Consider the following 15,867-nt stretch of genomic DNA (forward strand, 5'->3'; position numbering starts at 1 on the left):
GTGTATTTTCGAATCACCATTGCTTGAATATATCCAAATGGGATAAAAGTAATTCGATATGAGAAACGTAGAAAAACCTTAAGGAAGTTAAGTATATAAGTCCGAATTAAATGTGGTGAGAATTGAACAAAACTCATAACATCTCTTTAAATTCGTTTATAACAACCTAACGTATGCGGAAAAAAATTGCAACAAAACGGAAAATACTGTATTTTGTTCTAACGTTTAATGAAACCCAAAAAAGGATCACATCCATGCACTTTCGTGGTTCTACAATATCAATGTTCGCACTTTTTATAGATCTTATTTTTCGGATTTTAATTTAAAATTATCTACAAACTCGCTTCTATTTAAAAAAGACCAACTAAACACGTTTTAATTTAAAAATATTAGGTCAAGTTTTAACTTCATGGATTTTAATAAAAAGTTAAGAAGAATTTTCATTTTTAAAAAATAATCTTTTATATTTCTTTTCATGAAATTTTAAATTTTGTGTACCCATAGCTTAGAATAGAATTGACGGTTAAATTAAATTTCAAAAAATCTAAATTTGTAATTTACAGCAGATTGAGAGCCATATAATTTGTTTTGGAAAACTTTTTATGCTCCAAATTCTATATCTTATCAAAAATAGGTTTATTTCCTTTTAAATATGTCTACTTCTCTGTCTTTCATTGTCACCTGAGGTAAAATATAACAAATTATTACTGATGCAAATCGAGATAACTATAGGACAGATTTTCAAATAGTTTTTAAATGAGTCCAGAAAAGTATTTTTAATTTTGCCAGCGTCAACATTTTAGTAGCAATTTTTTTCCGCATACGTTTATTTTATGATTATTTTCTGAGTATTAGAAGATTTCTTTTTTGAGCAATGCATTTAAAACTCTAACTATGCTGTTAGTTGGGTTAGTTTTGAACATATCGGCAGATATGAACTCTGTTGGACTTACAGTTGGCGAATTTGTGCCATAAATGGCTTCACCATTATTATAGTCTAGCTGTTGATGGTCTTGATATTGATGTTGCAGCTGCTGCTGTTGGTGATGCTGTAACTGCTGCTGCGGCGGCATATGATTATTGTTACTATGAGCAGTCATTGTTGGTGTGGGCAACTGTTGCTGATAACGTAACGGTAGGGATAATTGATGTTGATGATGGTGGTGAGGAGTTTGATTGGGATTTGGTGGTGGCAATGGAGGGGGAATTTCATCAAGATCAGTTTGCAAAGGGGATTGCGGCGATAGAGGTGTAGGCATTGTACGTTTAGTTGTAGGTGGTGATAACAAAACAGGTGAGGATTTTGTATATTGGTGTTGGTATTGTTTTGGTGGCTGTTGATAAAGTGGTGATATTATTTTATTAGGAGCATTATTAAGCATTAAAGCAACATTTGCGTTAGTTTTTGTAGGCGTTATTAAGTTAGCTTTATCAGCAAATGATTGTACTTCAACATAAGTATTATAATAAGCATCATATTCTGGTTCATCGTGCATGGGTAAAGTTAAAGGAGATGTAGGGGTAGTAATTGTGGGTGAATAGATATTATTATGTTGACAGTGATGGTGTATGGGACTCTGGGTTTTTGTTTACAGAAGTGTGATTGATTGATGTGTGGTATGGATGAAGAGGTGTTGTGAAAAAATAAAAGTTAAATAGTTTATAAGTACAAAAATAGCATAAGAAATAAAAGGAAATAATAAGTGATAATAGTAAATAAAAATAATAATAAAAAAGCAATCAAATGGAATGATGTTTTTTTTTTTGTTTGAATAATTTGAAAAACATGTTTATAGAAATATTTAATACCAAAGTATACCAAGTAGTCCAACTCTCTATTTTATAAATTTACTCTCTCACATATACGGGTACTGTGTAAATTCAACACCCTTGTGAGAGAATTATACACATCAAAAGTCTCGAAATTTTAACTATAAATTGTCCAATAAATATAGTTTGATACGCGTAAATTCACTAACACACATTATTTTATAATTTTTTTCAACACATTTAGCACTTTTTCTTTTCCGAAGCAAGTCCATTTCGCACAAACTAAAAAATATTTTTTTTATTAATTTTGACGTTTTATTTTGTTTGTGGTAGGTTTTAAAATATAGAACAGAGTTTCAATTTTTGGTATTGAAAATAGAACAAAATTTAAATAAATTAAAATTTAAACATTTTTTTAGAACTCTGTGTTTATGGTGAAAATTCAAAAGGAACCAACACATATACATTTTTGTAACTAACACATATTTAGACTTAGGTACTTTTTCACTAACACATGTATAGAGTTAGGTACTGCTGTCAAAGAGTTGGACTACTTGTTATACTTTGTTTAATACATTCAAAATGAGTTAAAAACAGTTATCTAAAGCCTATTTGTAATAGATTTGAATTGAAGAAAAATTTAATCATTCAATAACTTTTATTAAGCTATTTTTTAATGGATTTGAATTAAAGAAAACTTGAATGATTCAATAAGGAATTAGTTCTATAAAGCATGAATTCCCAAAGTAATGAATTCAATACGTTTGGAGTACTAAGGAATTATGCCTATAAATTAATACGCAATGAATTTTTTAAGGGAATGGCCAAGAAATTAAATTTAATTTGATTTTGAAAATTTAATTGAGAATTAATTCTTTCGAAATTTTGATTATAACTTAAAGCACAAATGCATTAATGGGCCTATTATCAATTATCATTCCCTGTTGCCAAACTGGCAACCAGTTGCCCTCTGACAATGCAACTGAAGTTCGGTTGCCATTCGTAATCGGCCCATTTGTATAATTAAGTGTTTAATACTACACAATTTCCAACTGTATTTCAGAAGATTCCAATTAAATTTCAGAATTTTCCAATTATATTTCAGAATTTTGTAAAATTGTATTTCAGAAATTTTCTAGTTGTATTTCAGAAATTTCCATTGGAATTGCTATTAGAATTTTTTTAAAATACGATTGGATATTTCTGAAATACAATTAGAAATTTTTGAAATACAATTGGAAAATTATGAAATTCAAATGGAAGTTTCTGAAATACAATTAAAAATTTTCTGAAATACAATTAGAAACATCTGAAATTCAATTGGAAGTGGTGTAGTATTATATTCAGTTCTATATTAAGAATTATTTGTAACATTTTCATTTAAAAATGTATCGAATTATTTGAAAATTTTCATAAACATGTTTTAAAAATTTTTCAAAATGATTTTGAGTATATTTTTTTTAATGTTTGCTACAAATGTTGAAAAAGCCTTATGCGATATCCATGATTTGATACATGTTTACAGATATTGCTGTAGTATTCATTTGGTATTTTGCCACCTCACCTGTAACATGGATTGTGGTTGATGTTGTTGCTGCTGCTGTTGTTGTTGTTGTTGGAGACGTCTTAATGTATGAGGAGAAGCTGGCTGATGACGCAGTCCCGATAAAGCTTTTACGGTTTCTGAGACCTTCTGTGACGAATTGGGCATGACCGATGGTGGAGAAGTGGGCGTAGTTTGTCGTGCATCCAATAAATAAGCCGGTGGTGGAGGCAAATTTTCGGTGGAAGTATTTAAAGAATGAGCTTGCTGCTGATGCAACATATTTATAGCATTTGAGTTGGTAGGCTAAAGTCAACGATTATTTTTAAGTTTTTTTTTTTTTTTTTTAACGGAAAATATAATAAAATAAAAAAAATTATAAAGAAAATTATAAAGAAAATTATTACAACTTAAAAGTAAACTAATAATGTGTGTTGTGAAGTTAATTCTACAGTGTAATTTGTTATTATATGTTTTTTGTAAAATGTTTCTAGCCATACACCCAATTATAGTTTAAGATTTTTTTAAGGAAATCTATATTGTACACTAATTTTAGCTGTGAAAGGAAATGTTTTTAAATTTTTCGAATATTTATTAAGAACTTACCGTTGTAGGGGTATTTGGACTAGGTGTTACTGATGAGCTGCGTCTTACTGGAGGTGGTGGCTTGGCAGTATTTACTGAAGAACGTCTTGCAATACGTGTTGATCCTAAGGGAATATAAAATACTGTTGAGTCTTTTTAGATAAATACAAGTTGTTCAGTTGTAAGTAATATTGTGTTTATTGATAAGTTTAGAACAACTGTGACTGTTAAATTATGCACAAGTTATTTTACACAAGACACCATAGAATTATGTAGTATGTATATCATTCATAGTTAAGATATTTTTAGTTTAATTTGTGGTATGTAGTTTTTTGGTTTTTTTTTAGAAAAAAGTATGTTTATTAAATAATTTAAGAAAATTTTTAGTATGAAATCGATTTTGCATTTTGGATGTAAGCATATTTTAAGCAGACAGATGTAAATAACTAAATCGTCTTAGAATTCCATAAGGACCAAGAATAGGTGAATGTTTCAATATATTTAAATTACATAATTCTTAAATTATTTAAAACAGCATTACTTTTGTTTTCATCATTAACAGGTAAGGTATATTATTAAATCTTTTGTTTTGAGAATATTTTATTGTAACAAATATAGGATTGGTTATTTTTATCGTTATTATTAATTTAATAGGACATATTAATATGCAGCAAGTGCACTATATTTGCATACATCACATAATATGTATAATATTGTACAACAAAACATTTATCGTTGTTGTTATTTGTTTATATTATATGTACAAACGTGTTATGTATGTTAATTTGAATAGTTTCTAAACGTTTCTAATTAATATTAATAGTTTTTCTCTGTCATTTTTTATTATTGTTATTTTTTAGTTTGCTGTAAAGTGTGGGGAAATGTTGATGGTGATGATAATTAAGATCGTTTAAATGATAAATAAATACGCAAGATGATAAACAAAAACACTTATAAACACTATAAAATAAATTAAAACACATTAGACTATTTAGATGTAAAGGAGTAAAGGTTATTTGTTTTTAGAAATTAGGAAAATCGCTCACACACATTTCACAGGACAGGAGGAGTAAGGAATTGTTAAGCATTAAGACAAGCACAAAACACCTTGGAATTTCGAGAGAAAGCCAACATTGAAAACCCATTAGAACTGTTAGTAAAGATATTTTCAGACGACAATACTGAGTAAAAATTAAATCAATATTTGATTTTTATTTTAAAAAAATTACGTATGGTAGTAGAACAATTCATTAATTCATACAACTATTGATTTAAATTGCTGTAAATCTTCTTTTTATTTTCCAATTTTTTGTTCGATTTTTTCATAGGTATCTTTTAAAGCTCTAATACAATAGATAAAATACAAATAGATCGGAAACAATACCAAAGGTTTTCAAAATCAATTTAAATTTAATCACGAATTAATTCATAGGCTTAATTCCCTAATACTTAAAAAGTATTAAATTCATTCCTTACAGAATTCATTCATTATAGAATTAGAATTACAAAATAGCTTAATTAAAGTATTCGATAATTTTTCTTCAGTTAAAATATATTACACATAGGTTTAATTCAATTTCTTTATCTCTAAAGATTATAATATTTGAGGAGCCGCAGAACAAAAGGTACTTTTTTGAATTTTTTTACAAATTGATTTTTATAATATTTGGGTTGAAATCTTCTAGAAAAAATCAATTTCCCAAAATGTTTAAATTTTCAAAAAAGTACCTTTTGTTCTGCGGCAACTCATTTATTCAATTATATGTTTTGTAATTCAGTATTTTAGAATTAAATAAAGATATGTTGAAAATTTGAACCAAATCCATTTATATAGACCTTTTTGAGGCTAATACGATAAGAAATTTGGACTCTGCTGTGTGTGCTTTAACCAAGTATTGACCTTCAAGGCCAAAAAAATAGACATTGCTACGTTTGAGATAGTTTTCGTAGCTTTAAAATTAATAATATTTGGTGTAGGACTTAAAAATGAGGGCTTTACAATAGATAGATACCGTATCTTTTGAATGCAGTTTTTCTTGCCTCGAAAATATCGAATTTTGTACCAACAAAGCGTCATATTCGGGAAGTTTTGCTTTACTTCTTTAATTTGAAAAAAGTGCCGTTGAAGCACACCGATTGCGAGAGATGGTTTGTTCGGTTCAGAAGTGGTGATTTTGACACGGAAGACAAAGATCGCCCAAGCCATCAAAAAAAGTTTGAAAACAAAAAATTGGAGGCATTACTCCATGAAGATTGTTTTAAAACTCAGCAAGAGCTTGCGAAATCATTGGGAGCTACTCAAGCAGCAATTTCAAGAAGGTTGTGAGCAGATGAAGATTGTTTTAAAACTCAGCAAGAGCTTGCGAAATCATTGGGAGCTACTCAAGCAGCCATTTCAAGAAGGTTGTGAGCAGCAGGATTTATTCAAAAGCAGACAAATTGGGTACCATATGAATTGAAGCGAAATACGATTTTGCATGTCCGAAATGATGCTTGAACGTTATAAAAGAAAATCATTTTTGCACCGAATCACTACTTGCGATGAAAAATGAATCCATGCCAATTTGCCGAAATGAATCCATGTCAATATGCCAATTTGCCGAATAGATATTCAAGGTAATTCTCTGTACTTGGATTTGAACAAAATGGTCATACTACTGGAGCTACTGAAATCTGACCAGAACATCACAGCGAACCTGTACCGAATGCAAATGTTTCGTTTAAAGAGAGCATTGGCCGAAAAACGCCCTGAATATGCGGCCAGACATGAAACCGTAATATTCCATCATGAAAACACTCGGCGACATGTTGCAATACCTGTTTAAATCTATTTAGAATGAATAGTTTTGCTTCATCCGCTTTATAGTCTAGACCATGCCCCGTCCGACTACTATTTGTATCGATCGATGCACAACGCTCTATCATGGATACGCTTTACTTTGGAACAGAGTATCCGAAATTGGCTTGATTCGTTCTAAAATCCATAAATTTGAAAAAATCTTGTATTTTTAAGTCATACATCCAATACAATAATAGGATTTAAATGAAGCTAAAGAATTTGTTATGTTGAGAATTGTTTTATGGAATGATTTGGTGAAATTTTTAATTCTGAATTAAGATTTTAGTGAATTCAAAGTTCTGTACCATACACAATATTTTAATAAATATTAGTACTCCTGTCTGAAATTATTTTAAAAGAAAAGTTTAATATTTAAAATAAATTTGGCGTATATCATGTAAAACTGTAGAAAGGACGTATTTCGTATTCTTTAAACATTAAAGTTTCTGTGAATTTTTGTTAGAAATCCCAAATTTATGGACTTTTGAAAAAAGGTCCGAAGAAATTTGATAAACGAAATACTTTAATTCGGTCTATAAAAAAACGAATTACGTTCAATCTACATTAAACTAACGATATTTAATAATATTTCCAAAATAATCGATTGTCTAAGCAATTGTTTATAAAATAAGAAGAAATAAGTTTTAGAAAAAGCCAAAAAACCTGTCGGTGTTATTGAATATTTTTTTCCAAAACCCTTAACTTAAATGAGAATTTTAAACACATATCGATTATTGTATAAGCAAAACAAAAAAGCGACAAAATTATAAATAAATAATAAACACAAACCCGACAATGAAGCTGGTCTTGGCGTAATGCTCGGCTTGGCGACATTAGCTAACAATGGAGCAGGGGATGTATTACACAACATGGAACCAACATTATGATTATTATTGGTGTTGGTAGACGGTAATGGAGGTGGTAAAGGTGGCATAACAACATTTAATGAGGCTGAAGACGAGACTGAATTGAAGGCAGGTAGTGGTGGTGATGATGATGATGGTGATGTAGCCTTGTACGCATGAACTATCAAAGGTGTTTTAGAATAAATATGAGAATTTGATTGTTGGTGGTGTTGGCTACTATTTAAATTATGTTTCAATGAATCATGATTGTTGGGAGTAGTAAATGATGTAGATGATGAAATATGAATATTATTACTGTTATTATTACTATGGCTAGCCAAAGATGAAGATGGTGGTGATGTTTGTGGTGAGGAAGATGTTGTTGTTGATGATGATGCTGATGATGTTTCCAGTGGTTTTGTTTTATTCATAATAGAAGAGGAATTACAATTAATACTGTTGTTTATATTGTGATGTTGTGGTTGTTGTAGTTTTTGTTGTTGGCTAGTAGGAGATAATTGTTTTTGTTGTTGTTGCTGTTGTTTTTCTAATTCCTGTTGCTTTTTAAGTTTTTCCTTTTGTTTTAACAGTTTAGCCTCTAAATCACTTTTAAAATCTAATTTTGGCGGAGTTTGTACTAATTTCGAACTCTTATTATTGTTTAAATTGCTGTTATTGTTGACTTCCATTTGATGTGCTGTAATTCCCTGAAACACCGTAAGACTGGGCGGTTTCGGTGGTAACTTTTTACGTATTACGGTCTCACTACTACTACTACAACTATTAACTGAAGGTGTCGTCGTTGACGAAGATGTTGCTGTCGCTATTGTTGCTGCTGCAACGTTAACATTATCACCATTATGTAATTTGTTTATTATTTTGTTGTTATTTGTATATCTCAATTGTTTACATACAGTGGGACTTAAGCAAACAAAAAAAAAGTGATTGAATTTTTTTTTTTTTTTTTTGAATTGCAATTTCACTTAAGAATCATATTTTTCGTGTGAAATTTTTATATAAATTTACATCGAAAAATATTTTCATGAATTGAATTTTAAAACTGAGAAATTAATTATTATCCAAAAAAAATAAAAATTACTAAATGAAAATATTAAGGTTATTCATTTCTAAAAATGGGAAAATTACACTCTAATTTTTTAACACTTTTACACAACAAATACATGAACAAAATTTTTTTTCTTGTATTTGTTTTTTAAAATGTAAAAAAATCAGATTGTACTTTTCCATTTTTTTGAAATGAATACCCTCATTGTTTTAAAAATTTGAAAAAAATTATATTAAAATTGTTAAAATAATTTGAAAAAAAATTTGGTGAAAGAAAAAATTGTTAAAAAAAAATTTGGGGGAGAAAAAATTTTATTAAAAAAAATGTGAAAAAAAGTCATTTGTAGTGAGTAAAAAAAACTTATACACACTATTTCAGCCAAAACTTATCATTTGTCCAAATTATTATTTTTTTAATCACGTTAGTGTTTAAAAATATGTCAAATATTATATTTTCTAAATCATTCATTTTCAAACTGTTATTTCTGTCAAAATGGTCACCGAAAAAAGTACGTGGACTTTCAAAAAACACTGTTTCAAAAGCCATTAAACAGTATATGGAAGACTTGAACATTTAAAGGCAACCTGGATCAGAAAGAAAAACAGGTCTAACAGATGATGGTAAGGCAAAAGAAGTCTCTTCAACAACTCTTCCGAAGACCACCGTGATAAGAAATTTATTTATACAAAGTTTAGATACTTTTACGATTATATTTACTTTGTAAGGGAGGTGCCACACCCCTTGTTCCTATCCGTCCCATTTAGCTAATTCCACCAGCGAAGTTTTGCGACGTTCACAGTAATAGTTCACCAGATATTCAATAATAACTATTTACTTTGTAGGGGAAGTGCCACGCCCACTTTCAAAATTAAGAAGTAAGAGAGCTATATTCGTCTGTGCCGAATCTTATATAACCTTCACCAAATTATACTTCAAAATACAAATTTTTAATATTTTACAAAAAAAAATAAGTTTTGTTTACCTAAAACAAAACTTATTTTTTTTTGTAAAATTTTTTTTTACGAATTATTATTTTAAATTTTTTTAAAACAATTTTTTTTTGAATTTAAATTTTTTATTTTTTTTAAATTTTAAAACAATTTTTTTTTTGGTGAAAAGAAAAATTCGGGAAAAAATATGTTTTCAGATTTTGACCCATTGTAAGTCCAACTTATTATGGTATTATATACGTCGTTGAAAAGGTCTTAGAAATATCTATCATTAGATATCCATATTGTCTATATTAATGACTAAGTAATCCATCTAATAATCTAATCTAATAATCCAGGTTAAAAATAGGTCAAAAATCGAGGTTGCCCTGGTATTTTCCTCATATCTCAGTCATTTGTGGACCGATTTTGCTTCTCGAAAGCATGTCTGACAGAACTATTGAAGATTTGCACCCAGAAGATATCTGGGGTCTTCAGAAAATTGATTTCAGCAGACAGACAGACGGACATGGCATAATCGACTCCGCTATCTATAAGGATCCAGAATATATATACTTTATAGGGTCGGAAAATTATATTGTGGAAATTACAAACAGAATGACAAACTTATTATAACCTTCTCACGAAGGTGAAGGGTATAAAAATAGCCTATTGTTCAAAAAATCTTTAATTGGAGGATTTCCGGAAAAAAGTGGATAAATTTATAAATAAAGATTTTTGAGAATTTTTATATTGAACGGCTTAAGTTTTATTTAACTTAATACAAGTATAAGTTTTTGCTGGCTAATTCTTTATGATACTTTAGTTTTTGACAAGTGTTAATACTCAGTATTGTAGTGTGAAAATACCTTTAATAAATATGTATCTGAAAAGTTTCACGTCCTGGATTTTTTTCAATATTTTTCCCGAAGTTAAACGGCCTAAAATAATAAACCTATGTATATATGTTTTACATCATGAACAATAAGCTTGTAAACTAGTTGTATTAGAGTCCAACCGAATATTCGGTTTCGGATTAGAACAAAAATCGGTCTAATACCAGTAAATACGTTTGCACGAATATCGAAACTTTTATAAAGGAAAAACAATGATTATGGAATTTTGTTTCGGATTATGGCGAATAATGACTTTTTGGCCGACTATTAGGTTAGGGTTTGGTCGGACTCTACTGATTATTATAAATATGTTATTGGTTTTTGACTTAATTTAGTATTAAAAAATTCCCGGGTATGAAATTTAATAAAGTTTAATTAATATTAAATAATAATAATAATTTTCAAGTTTTTATTTTAATGTAAACTGAATTATAGAATTTTTTCTCAAAGTTTTTTATTTGCCTAAAGTTCGGCTATAAAAATATATGTTATTTTATTTTTTGCTTAAGTCCCACTGTGTATAATACCACACACTATTTATTGTCAATAATTGATTTGCATACCTTTTGTTGTTGCTGCTGCCGTAGGAGAACTATTCAACAATTGTAATTGCTCACTAGAAGCTCGGAATGATGAGAGTCTCTGTTTTGCAGGTGCCACTGTAGCAGTGTGTTGGTGCATGGAATGATCTGTCGTACCATTAGGTGATGTTGGTGAGGAGGTTTCAGTAAGATTGTCGGGTAATTGCTGTAACTCTCTCATTTCCTGAGAATATTGAGAGTGTTGTGCAGGTTTCGTACGTAACATGACAATTTCGGAATTTTGTTTACAATAATCTATGTCTGGCGTTATGGGTGGCTGATGATCGTATATTACCACCACATTACTGCCATTATCGCTCATATTGTCACCGTACATGGCTTGCCGTTGCAGAGATAAGCTATCGGATCTATTGTCATCGTAACACTGTGAGGCAGATGATGAGGCGGCAAAGTGTGCGAATGTGGGATTTTCATAGCCATCACCAGCACAGCCACCCATTATGGAACTAGTTTCACTTATGTAGCAACGACTCAATTCAGAGTCACTGTTAAATGCTCCACCAGATAAAGCTTTTAAATTGGTTTTTAAAAGGCCACCAATTAGTTCATTACCACCGCCGCATCCACCCACACCAGTTTGACTAGTTAGGGACCGGGTATCAGCATTACAATCTTCCGAAGTGGTATCGGAAATATCTGTCCCGCAGCCGCTGCTATTGGTTTGATTGCTAGCGGTGCAAAAATCCTTTTCCTGCTGTGACTGCTGCAAATGCTGCTGTTGGGTGGTCTCACAAATAATTGTGGTGCTGGTATCATCCGTTATTATTGTCATGGTTTCATTGGATATGTAGGAATCAATACCATCATATAGATTTTTAACATTTTTGTGATGTTCCTTATCCTGTTTGGAGGCATCAATTTCGCGTTGAAAAGAATCTAATTCGCCAATTAAATTATTTAATTCTTGTAAAGAATCTTCGAAACATTTGTCTAGAAAATTAGGTGTGTTTTTTGGTTTTTTTTTTTTTTTTGGAAGTAAAGTTGTGTGTACAGGAGGGAAATTGTTGAGATTTTTCATAAAGAAACAAAAAATATGTAGGTGGTGCAAATATAAGGGGTTTATTTGTTTGTTGGTTGTTTCAATTCAATATTGGTGCCATTTTTATGTACATGGTGTAGAGTAAATAGTTTTTTTATTTAAATTGTATTTGTAGTTTTCAGGATTTTAATTTTATATATAGTTTTTTTTTGTATATATTTAAGTTTTGTTGTTGTGCATTAGTTTTTTTGTTTGTATATAGTATGTAGTTGATTTTGGTTTTGTAAATATTTAACAAAAACAAAACAAATTTTGGGCGGGGAGGAAGAAAATAAAAGAACAAAAAACGAAAAAAGTTTTAGTAAAAAACATAAAAAAAAACAGAAAATAGTCAATTTTTAAATCAAAGACAACAAGAACTGGGACAAATACAATTTTTGTTAAATAAAAACTAAACATAATAATTTTGTATGTAACAATAGTCGACAATAAGTAGAACAAAAAAATAAAACTTCAATGGGAGTTTAACCCTTATTGACTGATACTTGTAATTCTAAAACCCAATTTTTTAAATTTATAATATCATGAATTCCATAAGATATCACAAACAAATTAACCTTGGGTCTTCCGATTTTGATCATATTCAGAGAACAAAGTTCTTGATTTTTATACAAATTTAAATCGTGAATAAAATCGCGAGTTTTTCGAAATTTAAAGGAATAGAAACGAAAATGTGTAAAAGACTCCAAATTGGTAGACCCAAGATCAAAAACTTGTGTTTTTTTCTGGAATTTATGACGTTATAGTTTAAATATAAGCAAAATATTGATTTTTTTTTAAATAAAAACATTAAAATTTTGGCAACGACAGAGAAAAAGAAAGCTTAGGGAAGACTTATTTATAGAAACAAAACTATACTGTCAAATCCTAACACCAGTCTAATTGAATGCTTTTAAGGTATAATTTTTCAGCATCTTCTCTCCTTCGAATTGTTTTTTTTTTATTAATATATGTAATAAGAATTGTCGACTAGTGTAATTAGAAGTATTCAATAAAAAAATAAGAATAAAAAAATCTGGAAATATATTTATGTATCCACGTAAGTGTGTAAATTCTTAGAAATAGTGGGAATGTAAATGGATGAAATGATTGATGTCATTTAAAATTCAATATTTTAAGATTTGTACTCAGTAATTCCAAAAATCTACCTGTCAAAACACTAAAATAGTTAGGTTATTAAGGCAGCCAGTATTACCAGCTCACTTGGGTCCATGAATTGGTCCCTTTGTGATACCCTAAAGTTCCTCAAGAGATCCTTTACATGTCGGAAAGGGGTTCTATGCCGAACGAACTATCTTCCTAACATCCTCACTCGATAGATCCGCTAGTCCGCGCATGAAAGGACTACCTATTGTCGTAGTCCGTTTACCCGATAGAGCAGGGCAAAGACAGAGGAGATGTTCAACCGTTTCCTCCTCGTCTTCACCATAATAACTTCTACAGAAGTCAGAAGGAGTTTTCAGTCCCCAATTAAGCAGTGCTTTGTGGCTTTAAGATAGTTAGATCCAGTAAAATGTCTGTTGTTTTCGGTGTAACAGTAAAGTCGAACATATCAAAAAGAATTATGAATTATATTATAAGGAATATTTTTTCTGAAGATTCAAAAGTACATCTGAAAATTTCATTTGCATTATGAATGCATTTTTGAGAACATTTGTATATTTTTTTATAAAATGTGGTCTAAAGAAGATATACTTAACTTCCAAATGCATTTTAAATCAATAAATTCCGACATTCATAAGAAATTTTTTTTTTTTTGTTTTTCCATAAATTAAAATCGCTATTTTTTCGAAATTAAATGAAAATGTCCAAATGACTCTAAAGAGTATGTATTTAACGAATATGATCAAAATCAGGGGGGTTACTCTCTATTGCGATGCGAAAGGAAGTTCGATGCGAAAGTTAAATGCGATAAGAATACAATTTGGTATTCTGTATCGTTTTCGCAAAAAGAAACAACACTGGCACTACAAAATAATCAATAGCGAAGAATGACAAAATAAAATGTCAAAACTTGTAAATAAAAACATTTTAAAATCATTTTTTGTGCGATGCGAAAACGCAATAAAGGGTACCAATTGTACCATTTTTCTTTCGCATCGCAATAGAGAGTAACCCTTCAGAATAACGAAGGTCAATTTATTTGTGCGAAAATCGCGAATCAATATTTCAAATGAAAAATGTTCCATTTTCACATTTTTTGTTCATCAACTTTGTTTATGTGAAAAAATTTCCCATGTTGTGAAATTTTGTAAGCAATAGACAGCTGTTACGAACAAAATTAACTATTGTGAATGAAAAGTTCATGGGAATATCACGATAGCAATTTTCCCTTAAGCTGGGTTTCCGCATACACCGTAATCGGCGCCGATAACGAAAACTGAAACTGGAAAACGTTCGTGTTCGTGTTCGTCACCGTCTCGTTTCTGCATTGTTTTCGATGGGTGCGTTGCGGCATAAAACAGAAACGAAATTATTATTTAATTTTGGATGTCGCACATTTAATAGAATTTCATTATTTTTGACAAAATCTATTATTTTTTCCTCTTCCAATAAAGAAAATTTATTTTTTTTTATTCATTTTGATTTTCTTTAAATTTTAAATAAAAAAATAATTAAAATAATTTCGTTCCTACAGCACCGAAAACAACCTACTTGATGTTGTTTTCGTTCCGGCTCCAAATGACAGGTTTTTCGTTACTGATCGGTGTGGTTTAGTTCCCAATTTTCGTTGCCGATTTCTGAAACGAACTTTTTTTCGGTGCAAATGTATGGAATTTCGTTTTCGATGCCGATTACGGTGTATGCGGAAACGTAGCTTTAAAAGGAAATGTAAATTTCATGGGAATAAAATTTCACATGGTATTGCCCATAACCTTAGTGAGATATAAAGTATATTTTAAGAGAAATAAAGTAGTCTTTTCTTAAGATTGGACTTTAGGTCTACTATAGACAAGATAAAATATACTTTTGACGTTAAAGTCGACTGTAAATATAAAACCAGCTGAAGCTGTTTTTAACTCATTTAACAACAGTATCAGCTGTTCTTCGTCAAGTAAAAATGTTCGACAAAATGTGAAAAATGTTTTAGTTGCATGATATTGGTAGAGATTTTGCAATTATTGAACATTTATTAATTAAATTAGTACCAAAATATCCTAAATATGATATTAATCTGATCTTTTCCATTTTTCCACCACAAACAATTATTTTTCTTTAGTTGTCCCGGTTACTTTTATTTTTTACCTTTTTTGTTTTTTTTTAATTTTTCTATATCAGCTGTTCAGCGGTGCCACTTGTTGCATATTGTATGAAAACATTTTCTACATTTGAGGTTGAAGTCGGTTCAATTTAAAACACACTTTAATTTTGACTATAGTTGCAAAATAATTAAAAGCAGGTTTTTATTTTAAAGTTGTTTCTAAAAAGAACCGACTTTATTGTTTGACTATGATTATGGGCCATTATATTTAATTTTTTAATGTTTTAGGCTAAAATTGCTGCGAAAACTAGGCTCCCAATTAGCTTGTAGTATGAAATGAATTTGACTCTGATTGTTTTTTTGCTATTGTCAAAATGTTTATTGAAACCGAATGTATATTTTCTATTCACTTTTTTAGTTTTTGTATACATATATTTACAGAATATATTGTGTTTTATTATAAGAGAAAAATCTGTCACGTACGGTATGTCACGTACGATATTAAATTTTATTTATTACTAGCTGAACCCGGTCCGCGTTGCAGGCCTTTA

The 15,867-nt window shown here is 29.8% G+C and overlaps 1 protein-coding gene across 15 annotated transcripts in view; it reads right to left on the bottom strand.

Moving 5' to 3' along the window:
• Positions 1-15,867, bottom strand: part of mim (missing-in-metastasis) — a 198,495-nt gene that overhangs the window by 9,166 nt on the left and 173,462 nt on the right. For 6 of the 15 annotated variants that reach the window (XM_065514083.1, XM_065514088.1, XM_065514091.1 and 3 more), the window contains 6 exons: positions 11,037-12,005; positions 8,031-8,417; positions 7,527-7,763; positions 3,920-4,023; positions 3,335-3,619; positions 954-1,334 (listed from right to left, as the gene is read on the bottom strand). In XM_065514083.1, coding sequence (XP_065370155.1) covers positions 954-1,334; positions 3,335-3,619; positions 3,920-4,023; positions 7,527-7,763; positions 8,031-8,417; positions 11,037-12,005 — 2,363 coding nt within the window. Of the gene's footprint in view, positions 1-953; positions 1,578-3,334; positions 3,620-3,919; positions 4,024-7,526; positions 7,764-8,030; positions 8,418-11,036; positions 12,006-15,867 lie in introns of all 15 variants that reach the window. The other 9 variants (XM_065514093.1, XM_065514087.1, XM_065514082.1 and 6 more) reach the window with 8 other exon arrangements.

The sequence above is a fragment of the Calliphora vicina genome, chromosome 5 (genome assembly GCF_958450345.1).
Source record: "Calliphora vicina chromosome 5, idCalVici1.1, whole genome shotgun sequence".
NCBI lineage: Eukaryota > Metazoa > Arthropoda > Insecta > Diptera > Calliphoridae > Calliphora > Calliphora vicina.